Source organism: Lepisosteus platostomus, chromosome 7 (genome assembly GCF_059453375.1).
Source record: "Lepisosteus platostomus isolate fLepPlt1 chromosome 7, fLepPlt1.hap1, whole genome shotgun sequence".
Taxonomy (NCBI): Eukaryota; Metazoa; Chordata; class Actinopteri; order Semionotiformes; family Lepisosteidae; genus Lepisosteus; species Lepisosteus platostomus.
Window position 1 is genome coordinate 706,749 of NC_142617.1, and position 20,167 is coordinate 726,915.

General features: G+C 50.7%; 1 protein-coding gene across 3 annotated transcripts in view; it reads left to right on the forward strand.

The window, feature by feature from the left end:
• The window catches only part of atm (ATM serine/threonine kinase), a 35,953-nt gene extending 15,808 nt beyond the window's left edge, over positions 1–20,145 (forward strand). For 2 of the 3 annotated variants that reach the window (XM_088638363.1, XM_088638365.1), the window contains exons 32-63: positions 335–467; positions 850–945; positions 1,031–1,199; positions 1,672–1,813; positions 2,330–2,500; positions 2,893–3,067; positions 3,321–3,426; positions 3,512–3,673; positions 3,915–4,023; positions 4,111–4,199; positions 4,353–4,455; positions 4,900–5,048; positions 5,208–5,312; positions 5,430–5,549; positions 5,918–6,152; positions 6,464–6,622; positions 7,108–7,227; positions 7,387–7,604; positions 9,752–9,959; positions 10,556–10,681; positions 12,125–12,283; positions 12,402–12,540; positions 12,644–12,723; positions 12,954–13,094; positions 14,333–14,449; positions 14,957–15,106; positions 15,652–15,817; positions 16,144–16,230; positions 16,714–16,828; positions 17,380–17,443; positions 17,705–17,853; positions 18,586–20,145. In XM_088638363.1, coding sequence (XP_088494489.1) covers positions 335–467; positions 850–945; positions 1,031–1,199; positions 1,672–1,813; positions 2,330–2,500; positions 2,893–3,067; positions 3,321–3,426; positions 3,512–3,673; positions 3,915–4,023; positions 4,111–4,199; positions 4,353–4,455; positions 4,900–5,048; positions 5,208–5,312; positions 5,430–5,549; positions 5,918–6,152; positions 6,464–6,622; positions 7,108–7,227; positions 7,387–7,604; positions 9,752–9,959; positions 10,556–10,681; positions 12,125–12,283; positions 12,402–12,540; positions 12,644–12,723; positions 12,954–13,094; positions 14,333–14,449; positions 14,957–15,106; positions 15,652–15,817; positions 16,144–16,230; positions 16,714–16,828; positions 17,380–17,443; positions 17,705–17,853; positions 18,586–18,766 — 4,443 coding nt within the window. In that variant the 3' untranslated portion in view covers positions 18,767–20,145. Of the gene's footprint in view, positions 1–334; positions 468–849; positions 946–1,030; positions 1,200–1,671; positions 1,814–2,329; positions 2,501–2,892; positions 3,068–3,320; positions 3,427–3,511; positions 3,674–3,914; positions 4,024–4,110; positions 4,200–4,352; positions 4,456–4,899; positions 5,049–5,207; positions 5,313–5,429; positions 5,550–5,917; positions 6,153–6,463; positions 6,623–7,107; positions 7,228–7,386; positions 7,605–9,751; positions 9,960–10,491; positions 10,682–12,124; positions 12,284–12,401; positions 12,541–12,643; positions 12,724–12,953; positions 13,095–14,332; positions 14,450–14,956; positions 15,107–15,651; positions 15,818–16,143; positions 16,231–16,713; positions 16,829–17,379; positions 17,444–17,704; positions 17,854–18,585 lie in introns of those variants that run through there. The other variant, XM_088638366.1, reaches the window with a different exon arrangement.
• Positions 20,146–20,167: the final 22 nt, after the last annotated feature.

Here is a 20,167-nt window from a genome sequence, read left to right on the forward strand (position 1 = left end):
ACACCTGATTCCACACTCAAAGTCCATGATCAATTCACAATACTCCCATCAGGGAGACGGTATAGGGTACCAAATTCACATAAAAACATGTATAAGAAGTCCTTTGTCCCCTCTGCAATAAAACTGCTCACTGAATGTGTGTAAATGTATTTCCCCCACCACCTATTTATTTATGTATCCCATACTGCTGCTGTGATTTCATGTAGTTCGTGTGACTTTATGTGATTGTCATGTTCTGCTTGTGTGTTTTGTACATTTATGGACAGTATCGACCTGTCTTGTGCTCTGTGCGATGTGTGCTTCTGTTTGACTGCGCTGCCTGTCCCTCTTGCAGGAGATAGATCATTTTCTCTCGGTGTCGCCGTGTGACTCTCTTCCTCTGACGAGGCTCGAGGGGCTGAAGGACTTGACAAGGCAGTTTCAGAGGCGTAAAGAGCAGCTGGCAGCACTCCTGAAGGAGTGCCAAGGTAATGCACTGTAAAACTGGGGTCTCGGGCAGCCCCAATCCAGCTAGTCGTATGGGCAGCGTGTTTTTAAAGATTGGCAACATCTACTGATAATTCAGGCAAATGATCTGCACGGTTAAGAGATCTTTGGTCCTTGGGGGCTGAACTATTCTTAGATGTTGCTAATAAATGATCTCTAAATTGTTTAATTTAAGAAATCACCTCTTCTTGGTTAGAAAAGAATTGTTCCTTGTCATTAGGAATTGGTGATTTAATGGCGACTGCCGGAACCTGCTGGATGAAGGGTCTCCAGGACCAGGGTTGAGACCTCTGATCTGGAGGGACAGGGACTCAGCGGTGCATGATTCTCAAACTCGGCGTCATCCCTCTTTCTGTGTTCCAGACAACCCGGCGAACAGCGTTTTGGCGAAGCTGGTCATGAGCCTGCTTCAGCTGTGCAAGCTGGCCATGAGCCATTCCGGAGGGAACCATGTTTTAGGTAGGAGCAGCCTCTGACTTCTTCCAGAAGAAGGACAGGGTCTTGCTCTGCAGCTCACAAGCCTGTTGGTGTTCCTTCTGCACAGAGGCTGCCGGAGCCTGCCTGGGAGAGCTGGGCCCTGTGAACTTCTCCACCATCTCCCTGCTCCACAAGGACACGCTCCGCTGCCGAGCCCAGGAGCTCTTCCCAGACAAAGAGCTCCAGTGGATCTTCATCATTTTCAACACTGCCAACAGCGCACTGACTGACCAAAGGTGATGTTCTGCTCTACGACAATAACCGCTTTGAGCTGCACGTTTGTGGAGGCTGTTGTTTTCCTGTTAGTTATTGCCTGTGGCGTTGAAAGCAAAAGATTTAGTTACGATTGCTCTGAATCTGGGACATCCACTCCATAAGCTGCACTTGGACAGAGGACAGGCATGTTCAACACCGCTGCCAAATTTATTTTTATGTTGCTTAGGACATTGATGATATTCTGATCATGCAGATCTTTGTAGGGACCAGAAAGTGATAGTAGCTTGCTCCGCTCCAATATATGAAACGAGTATAATATTACAGATAATCCGTATATTAGAACTGTGTGGTCAAGCTGTTGTACTGAAAGGCTCTTGATGGTGTTAAAAAGAGAAGGCACGTTAGTGTTGAAAGCCTTGTACAAGAGTCTGTTTTGCTGTTGTTGGGATGAAAACATGAGGGAGGGAGTTCTGACAGCGCCCGTCTGCGCAGGATCGAGGTGCGGTCTGCGGCCGCCTTGTGCCTGAAGAACATGTTAGCCACTCAGTCCGGGGGCCGGTTCTGGGAGCAGCACCGAAACAGCAACGACCCCCTGCTTGTCTACCTCCATCCTTTCAGGCCACCGAAAAAGAAGGTAAGCAGTGGCTGCGCTCGGGTCCCAGAGGGATTGGAGAAGGGCTGTGGTGACAAAGCTGCCCTCTGAACACTGGCACTGCCAGGGCTTCGCTCTTACTGCGTCGTCACGGCGCAGCTCAGCGGAGGTTTGAAATGAGTTTGATTTGTTACCGAAAGGCTATTTGCCAGAGAACAGCAAAGAAGACACACAAGCTGTATCCTCCATGGTGCTCCGAATCCAAGCATTTTTTCAGGAAGGTTTTATAGTTTATAATAAGAGCTCTGACCACTTTCTGTTACTGCAGTGAAAGAGTGTTTAGAAGCTTTTGCATTCGAACTATATGAAGTATTTCCACACGTGGCACAGCGACCATTTCTGATACGGTTATTCCCAGCTTTCAGTTATTCCTGGTACAGCATGTATTTGTGAATTCAGAATGAACGCTGGTCAGGTCCTGCAGCATGCGGGATGCGTGCAGTATTGCTCGCTCCGTGGCTGACGGGCTGGGCTGGTGTGGCTCTGTGTCCCGTGCAGTTCCTGGAGGTGGAGCGCAGGGCTGGGTCGGGCGAGGAGCTGGACAGCGCCGAGCTGTGGGTCCCGGGGCGTGGTCACCATGACGACTGGCTGAGGACGCTGTGCACGGCGCTGCTGGACAGCGGGGGCGTGAGGAGCGAGGTGCTGCTGCTCACGGGACCCCTGTGTCAGGTGGGGGGTCACTCCTCTCTCTCGAGCATGCCCGGGTTACCTTCAAGCACACACATAAAGAACAAGAATACCTGAACAAGAACAAGAATACCTTATACTGACCTTTTCACATTTTAAACCAAAAACAATATATAAGTAACTGTCTTGAATAAAAAATGGAGTGATATTTGATTGTAGTTTTAAGTCTGGAGAAGACGTTAGTGGTTGTTTTAAAGCAGAGCAGGGTGAGACCTTGTTGTATTTCACTCAAACTGTTTCATTCAAACACCCAGCTCTATAGTTGGGTCTATAAAAAGTCAAATTCTCAAAGTTAGTCCTAATAGTAAATCAACAGAGGAGTGAAGACACTGCTCGCGCTCGGGACCTTGCGATTGCTGTCTGTGCTGTCCCAGGTGAAGACGGATTTCTGCCAGCTGGTCCTGCCCCTCTTCATCCACGACATCCTGCTGCATGACTCCGACGGCTCCTGGAGGGGCCTGCTGTCCGGACACGTCCAGGCCTTCTTCGCCTCCTTCTCAGCCGCGGCCGTGTCCAGCAGGTCCACCACGCCGGCGCCCAGCGACTCCGGTGAGCATCGCGCGGCTGTGGACGAGCCTCCACACAGATCAGAGAGACGAGCAGAATGGCCGCGTCATCTGAACACGTAGATTCGGTTTTCAGTTATAGCCATTTACTGGCACATCATTCCAGTGCGCCAGACTCGTTCATTTCCGCAGGTCCGGATTCTCAGGGTATAACCGAAGCCTGTAAGTGATGGTCTCTAAATGGTTGTTTGGCGTAGAGGTTCCGACCTAACGGGTTGAATCCGTGTTGCCGACAGAGCCAGAGAGCCCAAGCCCAGGGCTCGTGGATAAGCTGTCTTTGCGGACCATGCTCGCCGTCATCGATTACCTGAGGCGGCAGAAGAGGCCTGTCGAGAGAGAGGGGTTGGTGAAGTAGCTGATCGTTCAGGTTTCTCTTTGCCCTACTCGTCGGGCATCCTCTCCTAACGAGGTTTGTCTTGCGTGGCAGCGGCCCCGCCTATGGGACCGTGCGTGACTCGAACTTCTGGCTGGAGCTGGACTACGTGATGCTGGCCCAGGCCGCCCAGTGCTGCTCTGCCCCCTTCACCGCCCTGCTGTACGCCGAGATCTACGTGGACAAGATCCAGTTGGACAGGGAGGAGAGCAGCAGGTACAGTGCAGGCAGAAACCACGCAGACAAATGGTTGTGGTTTTCCTCTTTAATCTCGTTAGATGATAACGCCACTGAGAAGAGCAAGTGCAGCATTTACACACACCGAACCTGAACTCCAGCTGATCGCTAAATTGTTTTAGTACCTGTGGATTTTTGTCTTCTCGGCTGGTGACCGAGGCGGAGGAACAGCCCTTCCTGTCCGCCGGCTCTTATTCCTGGCGCTCGCCTCTCCCGGCAGGGCTGTGTCGGGGGCTGCTCGGAGAATCCAGTTCGAAGAGCCCAGCCAGAGCTGTACCATCGCCAGCCTGAGTGAGAAGAGCCGGGAGGAATCTGGCGTTAGCCTGCAGGTGAGAGGCAGGGACAGGCGTGGGACTAGCCCAGCTCGGTTCGCGCCGCAGACAGCGGGCCAGGGTTTACTGTGGTGCCTCCTGCAGGACCTCCTCACTGACGTGTACAGAAGCATCGGGGAGCCGGACAGTCTGTATGGCTGTGGAGGGGGGAGGATGCTCCATCTTCTCACCAGGTAACCACCCGCGCCCCAGCGCCGTGTGTTCACCTCCCTGCCGCTGGGGGGGTCTGTCTAGGTTAGTGTGGGGTGCCAGCTTCATGGGTATGAAAGTCAAATATTTTTTTGTGTGTTCCTTTAGGAAATGTAATAAACAACTGTTATTTACAGGATCAGGACCTATGAACACGAAGCTCTCTGGGGCAAAGCTCTCGCCTCCTACGACCTGCACGCTAACCTGCCCGAGGTGACGCGGCAGGTGGGAATAATCCAGGTAATGGGGTTTGCCTAGCCGCCGCGTGCTTCCCCAGGGACGGCTATCCAGTCCTTCCTCATGGCTTTCAGCCTGTTCCTGCACATCCATCCTGCTAAGCATGGTCATGTCCAGCAGCTGTAACTAACAAACCGTAAGAAAAGAAAAACATAATGAAATAAAAGTAAAGGAACAAGTAGAGAGGTTTATTCTATGCTGAAAGGAAAAGAAAGGAAACGCAGTGTTTCGGCTGTGGAGCCTTCTTTTGGGTGTGCTCGGTGCTCGGTTCTCTGGCACCCGTTGTGTCTCCTTTCTTCTCTTTTCAGCACGGAATAAACCTCTACTTGTTTCTTTGCAGCCTACGCATGCTGACGCAGCTGCCTGCATGAAATAAATGTTGCTGTTCTTGCGATCGTTAGGAGCCGGTGGGGTGCAGTGTGCGATGTGTGCTGTTGTCTCTCCCAGGCTCTGCAGAACTGCGGTCTGAGCAGCACACTGCTGACGTTCCTGCGCGGGCTTGACAGAGAGAGCGTGGAGGCGAGTGCAGAGCTGCAGGAGATGAGCTTCCAGGCAGCCTGGAGGAACACGCAGTGGGACTGTGTGCCTTCGGACAGGTGGGTGACACACAGCCCGCTGCAGTCTGATTGCATTGCTCATAGACCAGCTGTAGACAGCGTGCGTTTTGTTTCACAGGTCAGGGGTCTGAAACTGCATGTTGAGGATCTGTAGATGACTGCAGAGGAGCCGCTTTTATAAGTGTTTCTCTATTTCAGGAACGATAAGACTGGCCCTGGTTTCCATGAGTCAGTGTACTGCACGCTGCAGGCTTTAAGGGACAAAGAGTTTTCTGCTTTCAGCCAAATCCTGAAAGATGCCAGGTAGAAACTGACTAGAAATTCTGTCCTTGTCCCTGATTTTTATGACTTTGGCTTTTGTGTCTGTAATCCTGTTTCTGTCTTTGTTCCTCACCTGCTGGTGTCCTGGTGTGTTTGCAGGGAGTCCGAGGTGGGAGAGCTGTGCCGGGGCAGTCTGGAGGCAGTGTCCTCTCTCTACCCCGCCCTGTGTAACCTGCAGAGGATCAGTGAGCTGGAGAGCGTGGGGCAGGTGCTCGCCAGGTGATTCAGTCAGGTCCAATCATTCAACTAATTAGATATAAAAGTCTGCCAGGAATGAAACTTTGCCAAAGTGCATGGAGTGTTCCTCAGTTCCTATGAAAGCAAGTCATAGTTCCTATGAAAGGAAGAGCTGATAAGTGAAATTCCTGCTGGCTGAAGTCATTTCAGGAGAACTACTGTAGCTTCTCGTTAGTTGTGCTCTTTGCTTAAATTATTTATATTTAATAAAATCAGTAATGAAACGATAGTCTGTAAAGTAAATATGTTGTACATCATGCGTCTGTGCCCTTAAGCCGTTGCCTCTGTGTCGAGGTGAGTGATGGCTGCAGGCAGGGGTGCAGTCAGGCTGCGTGTTCTCCTCTCTGCAGCCTTGGGACAGCTCAGGAGCTGGGAGAGGTGTTCAGGAACTGGGAGCGACACTCCCAGCTCCTTGCGGACAGTGACTTCAGCTTCCAGGAGCCCATCATGGCCCTGCGGACAGCTGTACACAAGACCCTGCTGGAGCAGGAGAAGGAGAACGAGCGGAAGGAGATTCTGCACAGTGCCCTCACATCGCAGCTCCTGGAGCTCTCCAAACTGGCCAGGGCTTCTGGGAACACACAGGTACGCTGTTCTGGGCTCCGATCCCTGCTGCTTTCTGAGCCAAGGCCAGAGCGGGAATACTGAATTCAAATGGGCAGTGCTGCGTAGAAGGGGCAAGTAAAGAGAACAAAAGACATGCACGCCTTCAGGTGTAAGTTCCTTTGCTTTCTCCGATTCTGAATTAGATTGTGTTGTGCACAGAAGTACAGTAAAAATCCAGCCCATTTCTGTGAAACTCTGGGTGGAGCGCGGTGGCAGTGCGGGACAGCAGCCCGTGTTGAATGAAGGGTGTGCTGAGTGCTGACCCCTGTGGGCCGTGTGTGTGTCTGCAGCTGGCAGAGCGCGCCATGGTGCGGATCAAGCAGCACAGCAGCGCCAGGGCGGGCATGGCGCTGTGGCAGCTGGAGGAGGCCCAGGTGTTCTGGGCAAAACGGGAGCAGAGCTTGGCTCTGGGCATCCTGAGACAGCTGATCAAGACACTGGGCGATGAGGTGAGCGCAGCACACCTGGCCCTGTCTCACAGGGCATTTCATCAATTTCTACACCTCTGAAATGCAAAAATATCATTTCTGCGTCATTAGAGTCAGACCCTTATTTTATTGTCCACATACAGTGGAAATTGTCCTTTAGCATCGCTGAGACAATAAAAACAGTGTAATATCGAGGACATCAAAGACCCAGTTCAGTTGAAATATCGATGCAATGAAAACCAGATTCAAGTGTGACGTACCCATTGATGCTGTCAGTACCGTGCTCTGAAGGGGCTCATACGTCAGAGTTTAAAAGCATAATGGCACTCAGAGCGAATGACTTCTTAAAAATGTTTTTGTAGCCTTTGGTTCTCTTAAACCTTGTCCAGATGGTTAGAAGGCCCTGCTTTTAATCATGTAGTGTAATTTGTAATGTGGGGTAGATTTGTAGTTCCTGTGCCTGGAGCCTCCTGAGCATTTGTGTTGCTGTTCCCTCCCTGCGGCAGGTGGACTTCAACCCCAGCCTGGCACCCATGTACGCGGAGTGTCTGAGGCTGAGTGGAAACTGGCTGGCCGAATCCTGCCTCGAGAGTCCTGGTGTCATCCTGGAGAACTACCTGGAGAGGGTGATGCTTTCTTTCATTTACTGGGAGTCTAGCGGTCTCGTCCCGTGTTTGTCAGTGGCGCAGTGCCCTGTGACACAGTGACACCGAGTCCTGGCCGTGCCACTGCGTCACAGCAGCTGCCGTCGTCGTCATCGTGTGGATGCGCTGTGTGTCTGGCAGGCAGTGGAGGTGATTGAGGACCACATGGGCGGCACCGACGCCCTGCTGCAGAGCGGGAAGATGCAGGCCTTCCTGTCGCTTGCCCGCTTCTCGGACGCACAGTACCAGAGCATCGACAATTACATGAAGTCGTCGGAGTTTGAGAACAAGCAGGCCCTGCTGGAGAAGGCCAAGCAGGAGGTGGACTTGATGAGGGAGCACAAAGTCGCAAACAACAGGTGAGCAGGGCACATGGACTGGCAGTGCTCTGCACTGCATCACTGTATCACTGCGTCACAGAGCACTGCTTCACTGTGTCACTGCGTCACAGAGCACTGCTTCACTGTGTCACTGCGTCACAGAGCACTGCTTCACTGCATCACAGAGCACTGTGTCACTGCATCACTGTGTCACTGCGTCACTGTATCACTGTGTCACTACATCACAGAGCACTGCGTCACTGTAGCAATGTGTCACTATATCACAGAGCACCGCGTCACTGACGCACTGCGTCACAGAGCACTGCCTCACTGTATCAGTGCGTCATAGAGCACTGCAGCACTGCGTCACTGTATCAGTGCGTCACAGAGCACTGCAGCACTGCGTCACTGTATCAGTGCGTCACAGAGCACTGCAGCACTGCGTCACTGTATCAGTGCGTCACAGAGCACTGCAGCACTGCGTCACTGTATCAGTGCGTCACAGAGCACTGCAGCACTGCGTCACTGTATCAGTGCGTCACTGCATCACTGTGTCACTGCGTCACTGTATCACTGTGTCACTACATCACAGAGCACTGCGTCACTGTAGCAATGTGTCACTATATCACAGAGCACTGCGTCACAGAGCACTGCCTCACTGTATCAGTGCGTCATAGAGCACTGCAGCACTGCGTCACTGTATCAGTGCGTCACAGAGCACTGCAGCACTGCGTCACTGTATCAGTGTGTCACAGAGCACTGCAGCACTGCGTCACTGTATCAGTGCATCACAGAGCACTGCAGCACTGCGTCACTGTATCAGTGCGTCACAGAGCACTGCAGCACTGCGTCACTGTATCAGTGCGTCACAGAGCACTGCAGCACTGCGTCACTGTATCAGTGCGTCCCTGGCACTGGTTCATTGGGCTCTACTTCACAAGACTCTGCATCACTGGCCACTGCTCAGGAGCCAACAGAGCAAGCTGCCGCACTTCTAGAGGACTGAAGTGCCTAAGAAACATGGATTCTCGTGCGGGTTGAGTTTGTCTTTAAGAAATCACTATCATGCTGGTGTTGTGACTAGACTGTTTTGCAAATACAGTTTAAAGAAAGTAATGATATCGTAAAGTTTGCAAACAAGATAAGGCTGTTTGTTTTTTTAGTATGGAATTGATCTTAGGGTTTCAGCTGCTGTTTTGTGAAAGAAGTGATAGTATCAGCATCAACAACACAGCAGAATAGAGCCTGTTCCACATTTCCATAGCCCTTTGTGTGAAGTAACCCTTCCTGTTCTCGGTTTTACATGCACCTGCACTTCATTTCCACCTGTGTCCTGTGTTCGTGTTTCACTGTTGAATCTGCAGGGCCTTTGGGGATTCTGAATCAGGTCTTCCATGTTGAAAAGATTGAGCTCTTCTAGTCTGTAAGAGTAGGCAAATACATTAAACCTGAGGATGTATTTCATTCAAATTTAAATTTTACTAATTCATCTAAAGATCCTGACTTTGTTTGCCCTTTTTACTGATTGCTCATATTGTCTAGAAGCTGAAACAGATTTGTCAAATTGGACACCTTAGTCTTTTACGTTAGTAGCTTCTGGCAAGCTCACTCTTTCATGTGTTATCTGTGTAGTTCATGTGTTAGCTACACGCAAGCGACATTCGGCACTCGTCTGCATTAAATGTCATCTAACCAATGTTTTTCCAGTCTTGAATATTATTTAAGTCTTCTTGAATTTCCGTTGCAGCTTCTTCTGTACTATGCTAGTGCTTCTCTTGTAGTGTTGTCTACAAAAGTGTCTATATTGCAAATCCAGGTCTACTAGTCTTTGGATGTGATCTGCAGGTTCAGAGCTGGGTGTGCTAGTCTCTGGAGCTTGGCTAGAGCTTGGCTAGAGGTTCAGAAACAGGTTTGCTATTCTCTGGAGCTGAGTAGGAGGCTCATTGCTGGGTGTGCTAGTCTCTGGATGTGAGCTGCAGGTTCAGTGCTGGGTGTGCTAGTCTCTGGAGCTGAGCTGCAGGTTCAGTGCTGGGTGTGCTAGTCTCTGGAGCTGAGCTGCAGGTTCAGTGCTGGGTGTGCTAGTCTCTGGAGCTGAGCTGCAGGTTCAGTGGTGGAGCTGAGCTAGAGCAGGGCGCAGATTCAGAGCCTGAGGAGAAAGTGTGTGACTGGTCTCCTTGTGTGTCAAGGTACACGGTCAAGGTCCAGCGGGAGCTGCAGCTGGACGAGAAGGCCCTGTCCAACCTGCAGGCGGACTGCCGGCGCTTCCTGTGCAAGGCTGTGCAGAACTACGTCAAGTGCCTGGAGCTGGGGGAGGAGCACGACCTGTGGGTGTTCAGGCTGTGCTCCCTGTGGCTGGAGAACTGTGATGTCAAGGAGGTCTGCGACATGATGAAGGTAGGCCCCTCCTTCCGCGGGGAGGAGGAGCAAGAAAAGGCGTTTGTCCTCCTGGGGAAAGCACTCCGCAGAGGTCAAACACAAAAGTTTCTCTTTCCACCTCTGGTTACATATTGTCCATGGGTTGTAAGGCCTGAAGGCAGATGCTGGACGATAGTTGTTTTAATTTCCATGTGCCTGGGGACATTGGCATCAGTGTGCTGACGCAGGAGCGTCGATCTCATGCATGACATGTTTGTCCCTCTGCACCTAGTGCTTGACCGTACAAAACTGTTTTCACAGGAGGGCGAGCAGCTGCAGCTCTGCAGAATAGAGATGCGCAGTTTCTGTCTGACTGAGGCAGACTGACCTTTTAGTTTCCACAAGGAAGCAGAACCGCAGGGATTTCTGCAGGCCAGCGACAGGGAGTGCCAGAGTGGGAGGTGGTGTTGCTGTAGAGTAGCTGATTGGCAAGATACACGCAGCAGTGCACGGTGTGTGAGAGAGAAGGCTGCATTGGTACAGACCGTGTGCCTTTCCTCTGCTCCATCAGGGATCGTGCTGGTTTGACTGTGCAGTGCTCTTGATTGAAAGAGTGTGCTTCATTCGCACTGCAGGAGGGTGTGAAGAAGATCCCGTCCTACAAGTTCCTGCCCCTGATGTACCAGTTGGCTGCGCGCATGGGAACCAAGACACCAGGGGGCGCTGCAGGGGCTACAGGTTTCCATGATGTCCTCACAGAGGTAACACGGTTGGGCAGTGTGGGCTTGGTGTCTTTTCTTTAATGAAATGTGTCCTAGACCAGCACCTTGTAATGTCTTATAGCTCCTAGCAATAATGTTTTAATAATATATATGTTCAATTCTTCAGCCATTGCTGAAATATCAAGATGCACCTTTCAGGCAATGGTTCTGACCAGGACACTGTACTATAAAACGGTGCCATTCTTCGGATGAGACGTAAGACCGAGGTCCTGACTCTTTGTGGTCATTAAAAATCCCTGGGCGTTTCTTGAAAAGAGTAGGGGTGTTACCCCGGTGACCTGGCCAAATTTCCCACTGGCCTTTACCAGTCATGGCTTCCTAATAACCCCCCTCTCTGAACTGGCTTCATCACTCTGCTCTCCTCCCCACTGAGAGGTGCACTATGGCTGCTGGCACATCATCCAGGTGGGGCTGCACACTGGTGGTGGTGGAGGGGATCCCCATTACCTGTAAAGCACTTTGAGTGGAGTGTCCAGAAAAAAAATATATAAATGTAAGGAATTATTATGATTAAAAAAGGTTATTATGGGCGTGTGTGACACACTGTGGCCGTGTCTGACACCCTGTTACTCCCACTGAGGGCGTGTCAGAAATCCAAGACAAAATGGCCACGAATACAGAAGCTGTGTTACATTCTTTTCATCACAACAGCCTGTTCAGGGGCCCCGAGTACATTGATCATTGGCAAACACAAGTGTAGCATGCTCCAGGCTATGCTTCCAGACTGAAAGCAGCTCTGGTCCCTAACAGGAAACCCCTTGTGTCTGCCCTTATCTCCCGGGTGGAGATTCCACTTCAGGCCCAGCAAGGTGAGCTGTTTTCCCACCCTTCCCCCTTCAGGAAATAAGATCCTTTGTTTGCATTCATCCCCGCTATCTCAATAAAGGATGTAGGGATTAAAATCAGTTGAAGTGGTCTTCTCATTCCTGTTCTTCAGGTTTGATAAAACTTAAAATGTCCATGTGGTAACACTTTTGAAAGCTGAAAATTGTATGACAAGGTTGACTCTACCTGAGAGTCTCACAGCACTCAGACACTCACTAGTCTCTTCTTATATGATATTGCTTCTTAAATGTTCTAGGGTCTTGCTTTTGTGATATAAATAGCTAAAAAATTTGGACAGTCACCACTATGGCAGTGCTTATTTTGAAGTGTTATTTTTTTTTGATTCCTTAATGGCATTAGCTTGCCATGAGACATTATATTGTCTCGCACTGGGACACGGAGAGTTCTGTGTGTGGAGGTGCCCAGGGCTGCGTCCTGTTTGCACCGCTGTTTGCACACAGAGCAATAGGGCAGTGGGGCTGCTTGTGCAGAGCTGATCAGTGTGCTGTCTGTGCAGCCCTGGGGCAGCTCTCTGCTGCCTGAACTCACCAGCTTGTCTTGCCCTCTCTGCCTCTCTCCTGCTCTCGGCCGAGCCAGCTGATCAGCCGGGTCTGCCTGGACCACCCACACCACACTGTCTTCATCATCCTGGCGCTGGTCAACGCCGACAAGGACGAGTCCTTCTCCCAGCCAGAGACGTCCAAAAGCAAGAGGATATCCAAGAGCACCCCCCGACAGACCTCACAGCTGGACAAGGTGGGCTCCACCTGGTTATGAAACTGACACTGTAATTTAAACATAGAATTCAGGGATTTGCAGTGAAGTATATTGTGGCTGAATGAGGTTTTCACACCCTTCAATTTTAATGAGGCAGGAACGGTCCGCAGTCGCGCTGAAGGTCATCGATGTTGTTAGGAAACGCAGAGCGCGGATGATCAAAGGGATTGAGACACTGTGTGATGCCTACATTTCTTTAGCCTACATGGACGCCTCTCGGTACAAAAACGAGAAGAGTAAGTTATCACCGGCTGCTGGCTGGCTCTGATCAGAACAGCATACTGTCTTACACAGTGCCTTCACAAACTGACTCATCACGACTTCCTAACTGTACTGCAGGCATTCAGATCCCTGCAGACCAGCCCATTACCCGGATAAAGGACCTGGAAGATGTTGTTATTCCCACAGTGGAGATGAAGGTAAGCCAGTAAGCCAGGCTGGGTTACAGCAGGGCCCCAGCCTGTGAGCACATGCAGACAGTGAGCTGGGGCCGCGCTGCAGGACTCTGGACTCGGGTGGGAGGAGGGCTGTATTCCTGTCCTGTCTGAACGTCTCCACAGAACGCAGACCTCAGCCCGTTCCTCTTCCACTGATCTCAGCCCTCCTCCCTGCCACGGGCGGCTCTGATGCAGCGCGTTTGTGCCCACAGGTGGACCCGTCTGGCCGATACGAAGACCTGGTGACCATCCGCTCCTTCCGGCCTCGGTTTCACCTGGCGGGGGGGGTCAATCTCCCCAAGATCGTGGACTGCGAGGGCTCGGACGGGAGAGACCGGCGCCAGCTTGTCAAGGTCATTCCCCCGGAGATCTATCTCAAGCTCTACCGGATATTGCGGTTCTGGACAGTTCTGTCCCAACTCCAATACTTCAGAGCCTAGTGGTTAGAGTAGTGGTTCAGGCTTCAGCTGACGTCTGCTGACTCGGCTTAACCCATGCCAACCCCTGTGCACTCCGCCCTTTGCAACAGATGCAAAGCCCAAGTGTTTCAAGTGATTCTCCAGCAGAGGTGCATCACTCCGGGCACCTGCAGCGCTGGGTGACGGGAGCCCGCACAGCCCACGGCGCGGGGATGCTGGGATTCGGTTCTCCACCTGTGGAGGGAGTGACCGAGTCTGTAAATGTTCTGCTATTTTGCTGTTCTCTGCTTCGGCAGCACTGATTCATCAGTCAAACCACTGACACCCCTTTGTTATTGGAATTTGAATTGACGAGGAGGAGAAGCTGAGTGCTGTGTTCAGCTTGTTCATCTGAGCTGGGCTGTTCTGGTGTTAATTATTAACAGAGTGTTTTGCAAATGTGCCGAAAGCCTTCAGTTGTTAAATCTACCTCACAAAGGACTTCCTCAGAAGTCAGGAGCATGAGTCAGTTCATCAGCTCTTTTTTTACAGCTTTTCTGGTTCCATACTTGTCTTGAGTTTGCTTATTTTCCTTTCTCTTTTATTTCCTTAAAAATGTCCAGCTTCAGGAAAGAAAAATACTTTTACTGTATTGTTCACCATATTTATAGGTGCTTTGGTAACCCTGAGGTTTCAGGACTTAGGACCTGTCTTTTTAAGGATGTTTATGTATAAAAAGTCTTAGTCTAGTTTTAATATGACCATAATAATTATTTCTTAATAGTACGGCTTAGTAGTAACTTGCTAAATTACATAAAAATCTTTCTGTGGTAGGTCTGTAAGAAAGCTATTGCTACATGAGCTTCAAACTGGGTTTTTTAAACATGAAAAGAGCTCAGTGAAATTGTAGATTTTGACAAATATCTTTCAGGGTGCTGATTTAAGTTACGGTAGCTTTTATTTGTTGATTTTAGCATTAATGGTATAATCCTCTCCCTAGTGACAGACTCAGCTGTTAAAACGTTAAAGAAGCGTGAGGGCTGTCTGGAATTCTGGTCATGTCACATCTCCTGGAGGCTGTGGCATTCTGTAAAGACTGGCCCCTGTGCCTGCGCTGCAGTGGTGCAGTGTGTCTGTGCCGCAGAAGGGCCGAAACCCCCGCTCACAGCTGGCCTTCATCTCTCCCCGGCCAGGGCCAGGACGATCTGCGCCAGGACGCTGTCATGCAGCAGGTGTTCCACATGTGCAACGTGCTTCTGCAGCGCAACTCGGAGACACGCAAGAGGAAGCTGACAGTCCGTCGGTACAAGGTACAGACCTCCTGCCCTGATCGCTGGATCCATGCTTGTGTTTTAAAAAGATTTAGCAACATGAGTCATGACGCTGTACCACCTCTTCGAGTGCACAACTCCTAGCTGAATTTTCCTGATAAGGGTGGGGCAGCGGGGTTCTTTGGTACAGTGCTGTTGCATCGAATCACATGTTCTATTCGTATTCATGACACACACCTGACGAGCTGTTTGTGGTGCTGCAGAGCACATCTAGATTCGATTGCGTCACTCATCTCTTGGGACACTTTTATTTCTGTTTTTCACATCCTGATTGTTAAGTGATGCCAGTTACTTCCTCAGTCTCGCTGACTCAAGTCTGAGAGCAAGTGTGATGATGCCTCCCACGTTCGCTGCAGAGGATGGGTCAGTGTTTACCGTGGGTGCAATGAGCTCGGGTCGGCCCTGTCTGCGGCACGGCCTGCTCGGGGAAGACGGCCGCGCTCAGGAGGGATCCCGCACTTCTCTCAGTGGCATTCCTCTCCCCAGGTGGTGCCGTTCTCCCAGCGCAGCGGGGTCCTGGAGTGGTGCTCGGGCACCATGCCGCTCGGAGAGTTCCTGGTCGACGCCTCGAAGGGTGCCCATAAGAGGTTCAGACCCAACGACTGGAGCAGCATGGCCTGCCGGAGAAAGATGAATGTAGGTTTCCAGAAGGGTTCCCGGGGACGAGTGCCCTGCTCGGGGAGGCTGAGCGAGTCTCTCATTTCCATAGCACCAGCAGTGTCGGCCGAGCCAGACGCTGGCATGAGCGATCGAGCCTCTGAGCTGCTTCCTGAAGGCAGCGAGGAGAACAGATCAGAACGTTTCTTTAATGTTTCCCATAGTGGGTCTCGTGTGTAGAGCAAAAAGTGTCCAATTTAGATCCAGGGACGTTATACTCCAGCACTGCAATACACAAGTAAGACTCGTCATTTAGAATCTTGTTTTCAGTTTTGGTTGTTTTATCCCATATAGAATATTGTACCCATATACAGACAGGTTAAAGAAACTAAACCTCTTCAGGCTAGAAACGAACTGGATTCCAGAATGTGAAATCCTAAGGGGTCCAGACAGGTTCAACCCAGCACTTTCAGCACCAGTCACAGCTGTCCCAGTGGGAAACCGAACTGGGATTAGACTGGCATGGAGCTTGGAGAAGCCCCATGTCTGTGCTGAGCTGTGGCTCTGTGACTCGTCCCCTGCAGGAGGCGCTGAAGTCTGGGTTCGGCGGCAGACTGCGGGTCTTCCTGGAGGTGTGCCAGAACTTCCGCCCGGTGTTCCGGTACTTCTGCATGGAGCGGTTCCTGGACCCGGCGGTGTGGCTGGAGAGGCGGCTGGCGTACACCCGCAGCGTGGCCACGTCCTCCATCGGTGAGCCCCTCTCTCCGCACGCCTGCTCTCCAGGACTGGGGGGCTCACCTCCGCGGTTCCCCTGCGTGTCAGGCCGCCATGTCTGCGGAGCTGCATGAGATCACAGCAATGTGCTTCCATTCATGGAGCGTCTCTTTTCCATTTAGTGTCATACCGATGGCTTTCTCACCAGCCCCCAATTCATGGTTTTGTTTATTTTATTTCCATTAGTATAGGAAGCTCTCAGTGCTGTCTTCCCTGATCTTGTCGTTTACTCTTCTGTTGCGTGTGTAACACCGTCTGTGTTTTCGATTCCTGAGAAGAGCTACTGTATGCTCTCTTCACAGTGGGCTACATTGTTGGGCTGGGGGACAGGCACATCCAAAACATTTTGATTGACGAACAGACAGCAGAGCTGGTGCACATCGATTTAGGTGGGTGAAACCATTTTTAATCTGCTGCTGTGGTATTGTAGTTCAGTTGTGTCTTGGACTTTAATGTTCTCGGGTAGAAAGTAGAACAGATGCAGTGTCTTATGTGCTTGTTTTTAAGTATATGCAGAAATAGTCATCACCATTGCAGGAACAATTCTTGACTTTGTTTTTTCACGCTTCCTGTAAGTAAAGATGCTCAGTAAAGCACTACTTGTAAGCCTTGTGGTCAGATAAACTTCTTCTGTTCAACCATCTTTGAAAATCCTAAACAAAGAGGGTTTCATACTGTTGTATGTGCAGGAGAACTGCAACGCTACTTATATATTTCAGGGTTAAACAGAATCCGCATTGATGAGTGCATTTCAAATCACAATAAAAGTAAACTTACACCGTAACTTGTAAAACCTCCAATTCACATAATAAATTGGACAAAATTTCCAGATATGCTTCTTCTCTCTGTTTGCTCCCTGCGTCTCTCCTCAGGCGTAGCGTTTGAGCAGGGGAAGATTCTGCCCACGCCGGAGACCGTACCCTTCCGGCTGACCCGGGACATAGTGGACGGGATGGGGATCACTGGAGTGGAGGGGGTCTTCAGGAGGTGGGAGCGTGTTCTCTCTGTTCACCTCTCTAATCTTCTGTCCTTCGGATGAGACACAAAACCGAGGCCCCGACTCTCTGTGGTCGGTAGAAGTTCCAGCACACTTCTGAAAAAGACTAGGGGTCTTGTCCCAGTGTCCTGGCCTTTACCAGCCAGGGCCTCCTAATAATCCCCATCTCTGAACTGGCTTCATTACTCTGCTCTCCTCCCCACTGATAGCTGGTGTGTGGGGAGTGCACTGGAGCACTATGGCTGCTGTCACATCATCCAGCTGGGGCTATACTGGTGGTGGTGGAGGGGAGTCCCTTTTACCTGTAAAGCGCTTTGAGTGGAGTGTCCAGAAAAGCACTATATAAGTGTAAGGATTTTTCTTCTTAATCTTATTAGCACACCTGTGTGGGGAGTCTCTCTGGCACTGAGGAAGCACTGATAACCTCACCATGACAACATTGTTTTAAAATGTTGTCTCAGGTGCTTTGCTATTCATAGGCTTAGACTTGAAGGCCATTTTAGTGTAAAGGCTGATTGTTTACTTTTTCCTTCGCCTTTAGGTGCTGTGAAAAGACAATGGAGGTTATGAGGAGCTCTCACGAAGCTTTACTCACAATAGTTGAGGTAAGTTTCTCTGTGAAGAATACACGTCAACTCACTGCATGGAGTCCAAGGTGTTGAGTTCTTTTTATTGTAGCTTTCACATCAAAACCTTGTCTCTTCCCTTTCGTCTGTGGATCTTGTGCGTGTGGGCACCTCGCTCTTCAGTGCCTGGTGTCGGAGGGGGTTGATCATTGCTGAGTGCTTTCCAAAGGTCTCTGCCCGCAGGTGCTGCTCAAGGCCGCTGTCTTCTCCCTGCGGTTAACCGCTGGTGTCTGTGTGCAGGTGCTGTTGTATGACCCTCTGTTTGACTGGACCATGAGCCCTCTGAAGGCCTTCTACCTGCAGCAGCAGCTGGAGGAGCAGACCGAGCTGAACGCCACCCTCAACTCCACGCTGGGAGGGGAGGAGCTGGAGTCTCACCGCAAGTCCAGGTACAGGCCACAGTGGGGCAGAACTCCCCAACTCCGGCCCTCGAGGTCTCGTTCAATCTCCAGCTTCAACAGAGCAAGGAAAGGCTTCAGCTTGTCCAGTCAAGCAAGTAACGAGCTGTACTATGTAATTCAGGAGGAAGAAAAACCAGACACCTTCTAGCCCTGTGGGACTGGAGTTGTGCGCTCTGCTCCACGCAGTGCCACCACACCAAGCACTGCAGAGAAAGTCCTGTAGCTCCCATCCTGTGCCCCTGGGGAGCCCTGAGGCGCCTAGCCGGGGTCACAAAAGGGTCTTGCAGTGGACAGCTGAAAGCCAATGTTTCTGCCCCTTGAAATAATTCGTACTACCATTTTATTTCATAGTCGGAGAATAAAAGGAGAAGGTCACAGCTCTGTTTTTGTTTTCAATTTACAGCTTTCCTCGGGAAGAAAGCAAGTCTTTCTTTTAAACACCAGCCAGTTTGTGGAATAATAATTAAAAAGTTGAGTGTGATACAGTAATTAATGATTATCCTATCCTGTTCCTGGAAGGTTTGTAATTCATTGACATGAGTATGCAGGGCATTGTTGGGTTTCCAGTCAAGTGGTTTTGAAACTCGGTTTGTGGGCATAGTTTCAGTCCAGGGTCAGCTCTGGTGACCAGTTCGAGAGGTAGAAGCTGCCGCTGGCTCCTGTCCAGTCCCGATGTGCTGCAGTGGGTGCTAACCTGAGCCGGGCCTGTCTCCTCTGCAGCGACACGCAGAGCTTCAACAAGGTGGCAGAGCGGGTCCTGCTGCGACTGCAGGAGAAGCTGAAAGGGGTGGAGGAGGGCGCGGTGCTCAGCGTGGACGGCCAGGTCAACCTCCTCATCCAGCAGGCCATGGACCCCAAGAACCTGAGCCGCCTCTTCCCTGGCTGGCAGGCCTGGGTCTGAGGGGACCCTCCGCCGACGCCCCCCACCAAGAGCAGCTGCGCCCCTGACCAACGCCCCCCCCCCCCGGGCATCTCCGCCCCCGGCCAGTCACTGCTGCCGACGCCCCTCCCCCAGAGAGCATCTCCGTCCCCCCGGCCAGACACTCTACCTGATGCCCCTCCCCAGAGAGCATCTCCGCCCCCCGGCCAGACACTCTGCCTGATGCCCCTCCCCCAGAGAGCATCTCCGCCCCCCGGCCAGACACTCTACCTGATGCCCCTCCCCCAGAGAGCATCTCCGCCCCCCGGCCAGACACTCTGCCTGATGCCCCTCCCCAGAGAGCATCTCCGCCCCCCGGCCAGACACTCTGCCTGATGCCCCTCCCCCAGAGAGCATCTCCGCCCCCCGGCCAGACACTCTGCCTGATGCCCCTCCCCCAGAGAGCATCTCGGCTCCCTGGCTGGGCACTGGATCCAGACGCATGCCTACTGCTAATGATCGGATACTGAGCTGGTGGAAAACGTCCTGTAAAAGGTGCAGGACTCTGGTCTACGAAGACTGGTGTTCCTTCCCTCTGGGGAAGAAGCTTCCTCCTCTCTTTATGGTTGTTATTCTCGAGAAGAGGTGGAGCTGATCTGGACTTGCTTTCCAGTGTGCCTTTAAAGTTACCTGAAACTGAACTTTAAATGTAATGTGTTCTGCAAAGCACATACTTGTTTCATTTGTTCAAAGTTCAATATCATGTCCTATTTTGCACTAGAAAAATTACTAAAGGGATTCTTTTTCTCGAGCAAATGAGGATCCTTCCTCAACTCAGCATGACAAAAAAGGCTAAAAAGCACATCTAAAAACATTAATGTTTCCTGTCATCGTCAGGAGCTGGAATTACTAAGAATGACAACGTTTCCACTCAGATGAGCTAATGGCCAATACGATATTTACTATATCGTGCAGTTAGTTCAGTCTTCTCTTCTCGTGTGTTCAAAAACATTTCTCTGGTAGTCTGTAACCTGCTGAAGTTTAACTCCCATATATCACCTGAGTCATTAGCTGAATTACTGTCGCAGCAAGAGTAAGTTATTAACGAAGGTTACCTCACAGGAATTTTTACTGGAGGCCGATCTGTGACTTGCTTGCGCATTTACTTGTTCCGGGATAAACCTTATCCCTATTTTTAGCAGGATATCACAATAGGGATTTTGATAGCAGATAAAATACGGGATTGTTTCGTAATTCAATTTAAAGTTGAAACAAGATGTGCTTTGCAAAAAAACTCGACTGTGAAAGAATGTTTTCACATTTTTACGGATTGTTTTAATGATACTTTTGCACTGCAATTAGATCACATTACTGTACATTCCTGCTTTAAAGTATACACATTAAATGAATGCCTGTCCAAATTTTTTTGTAATTGTTTCGTCT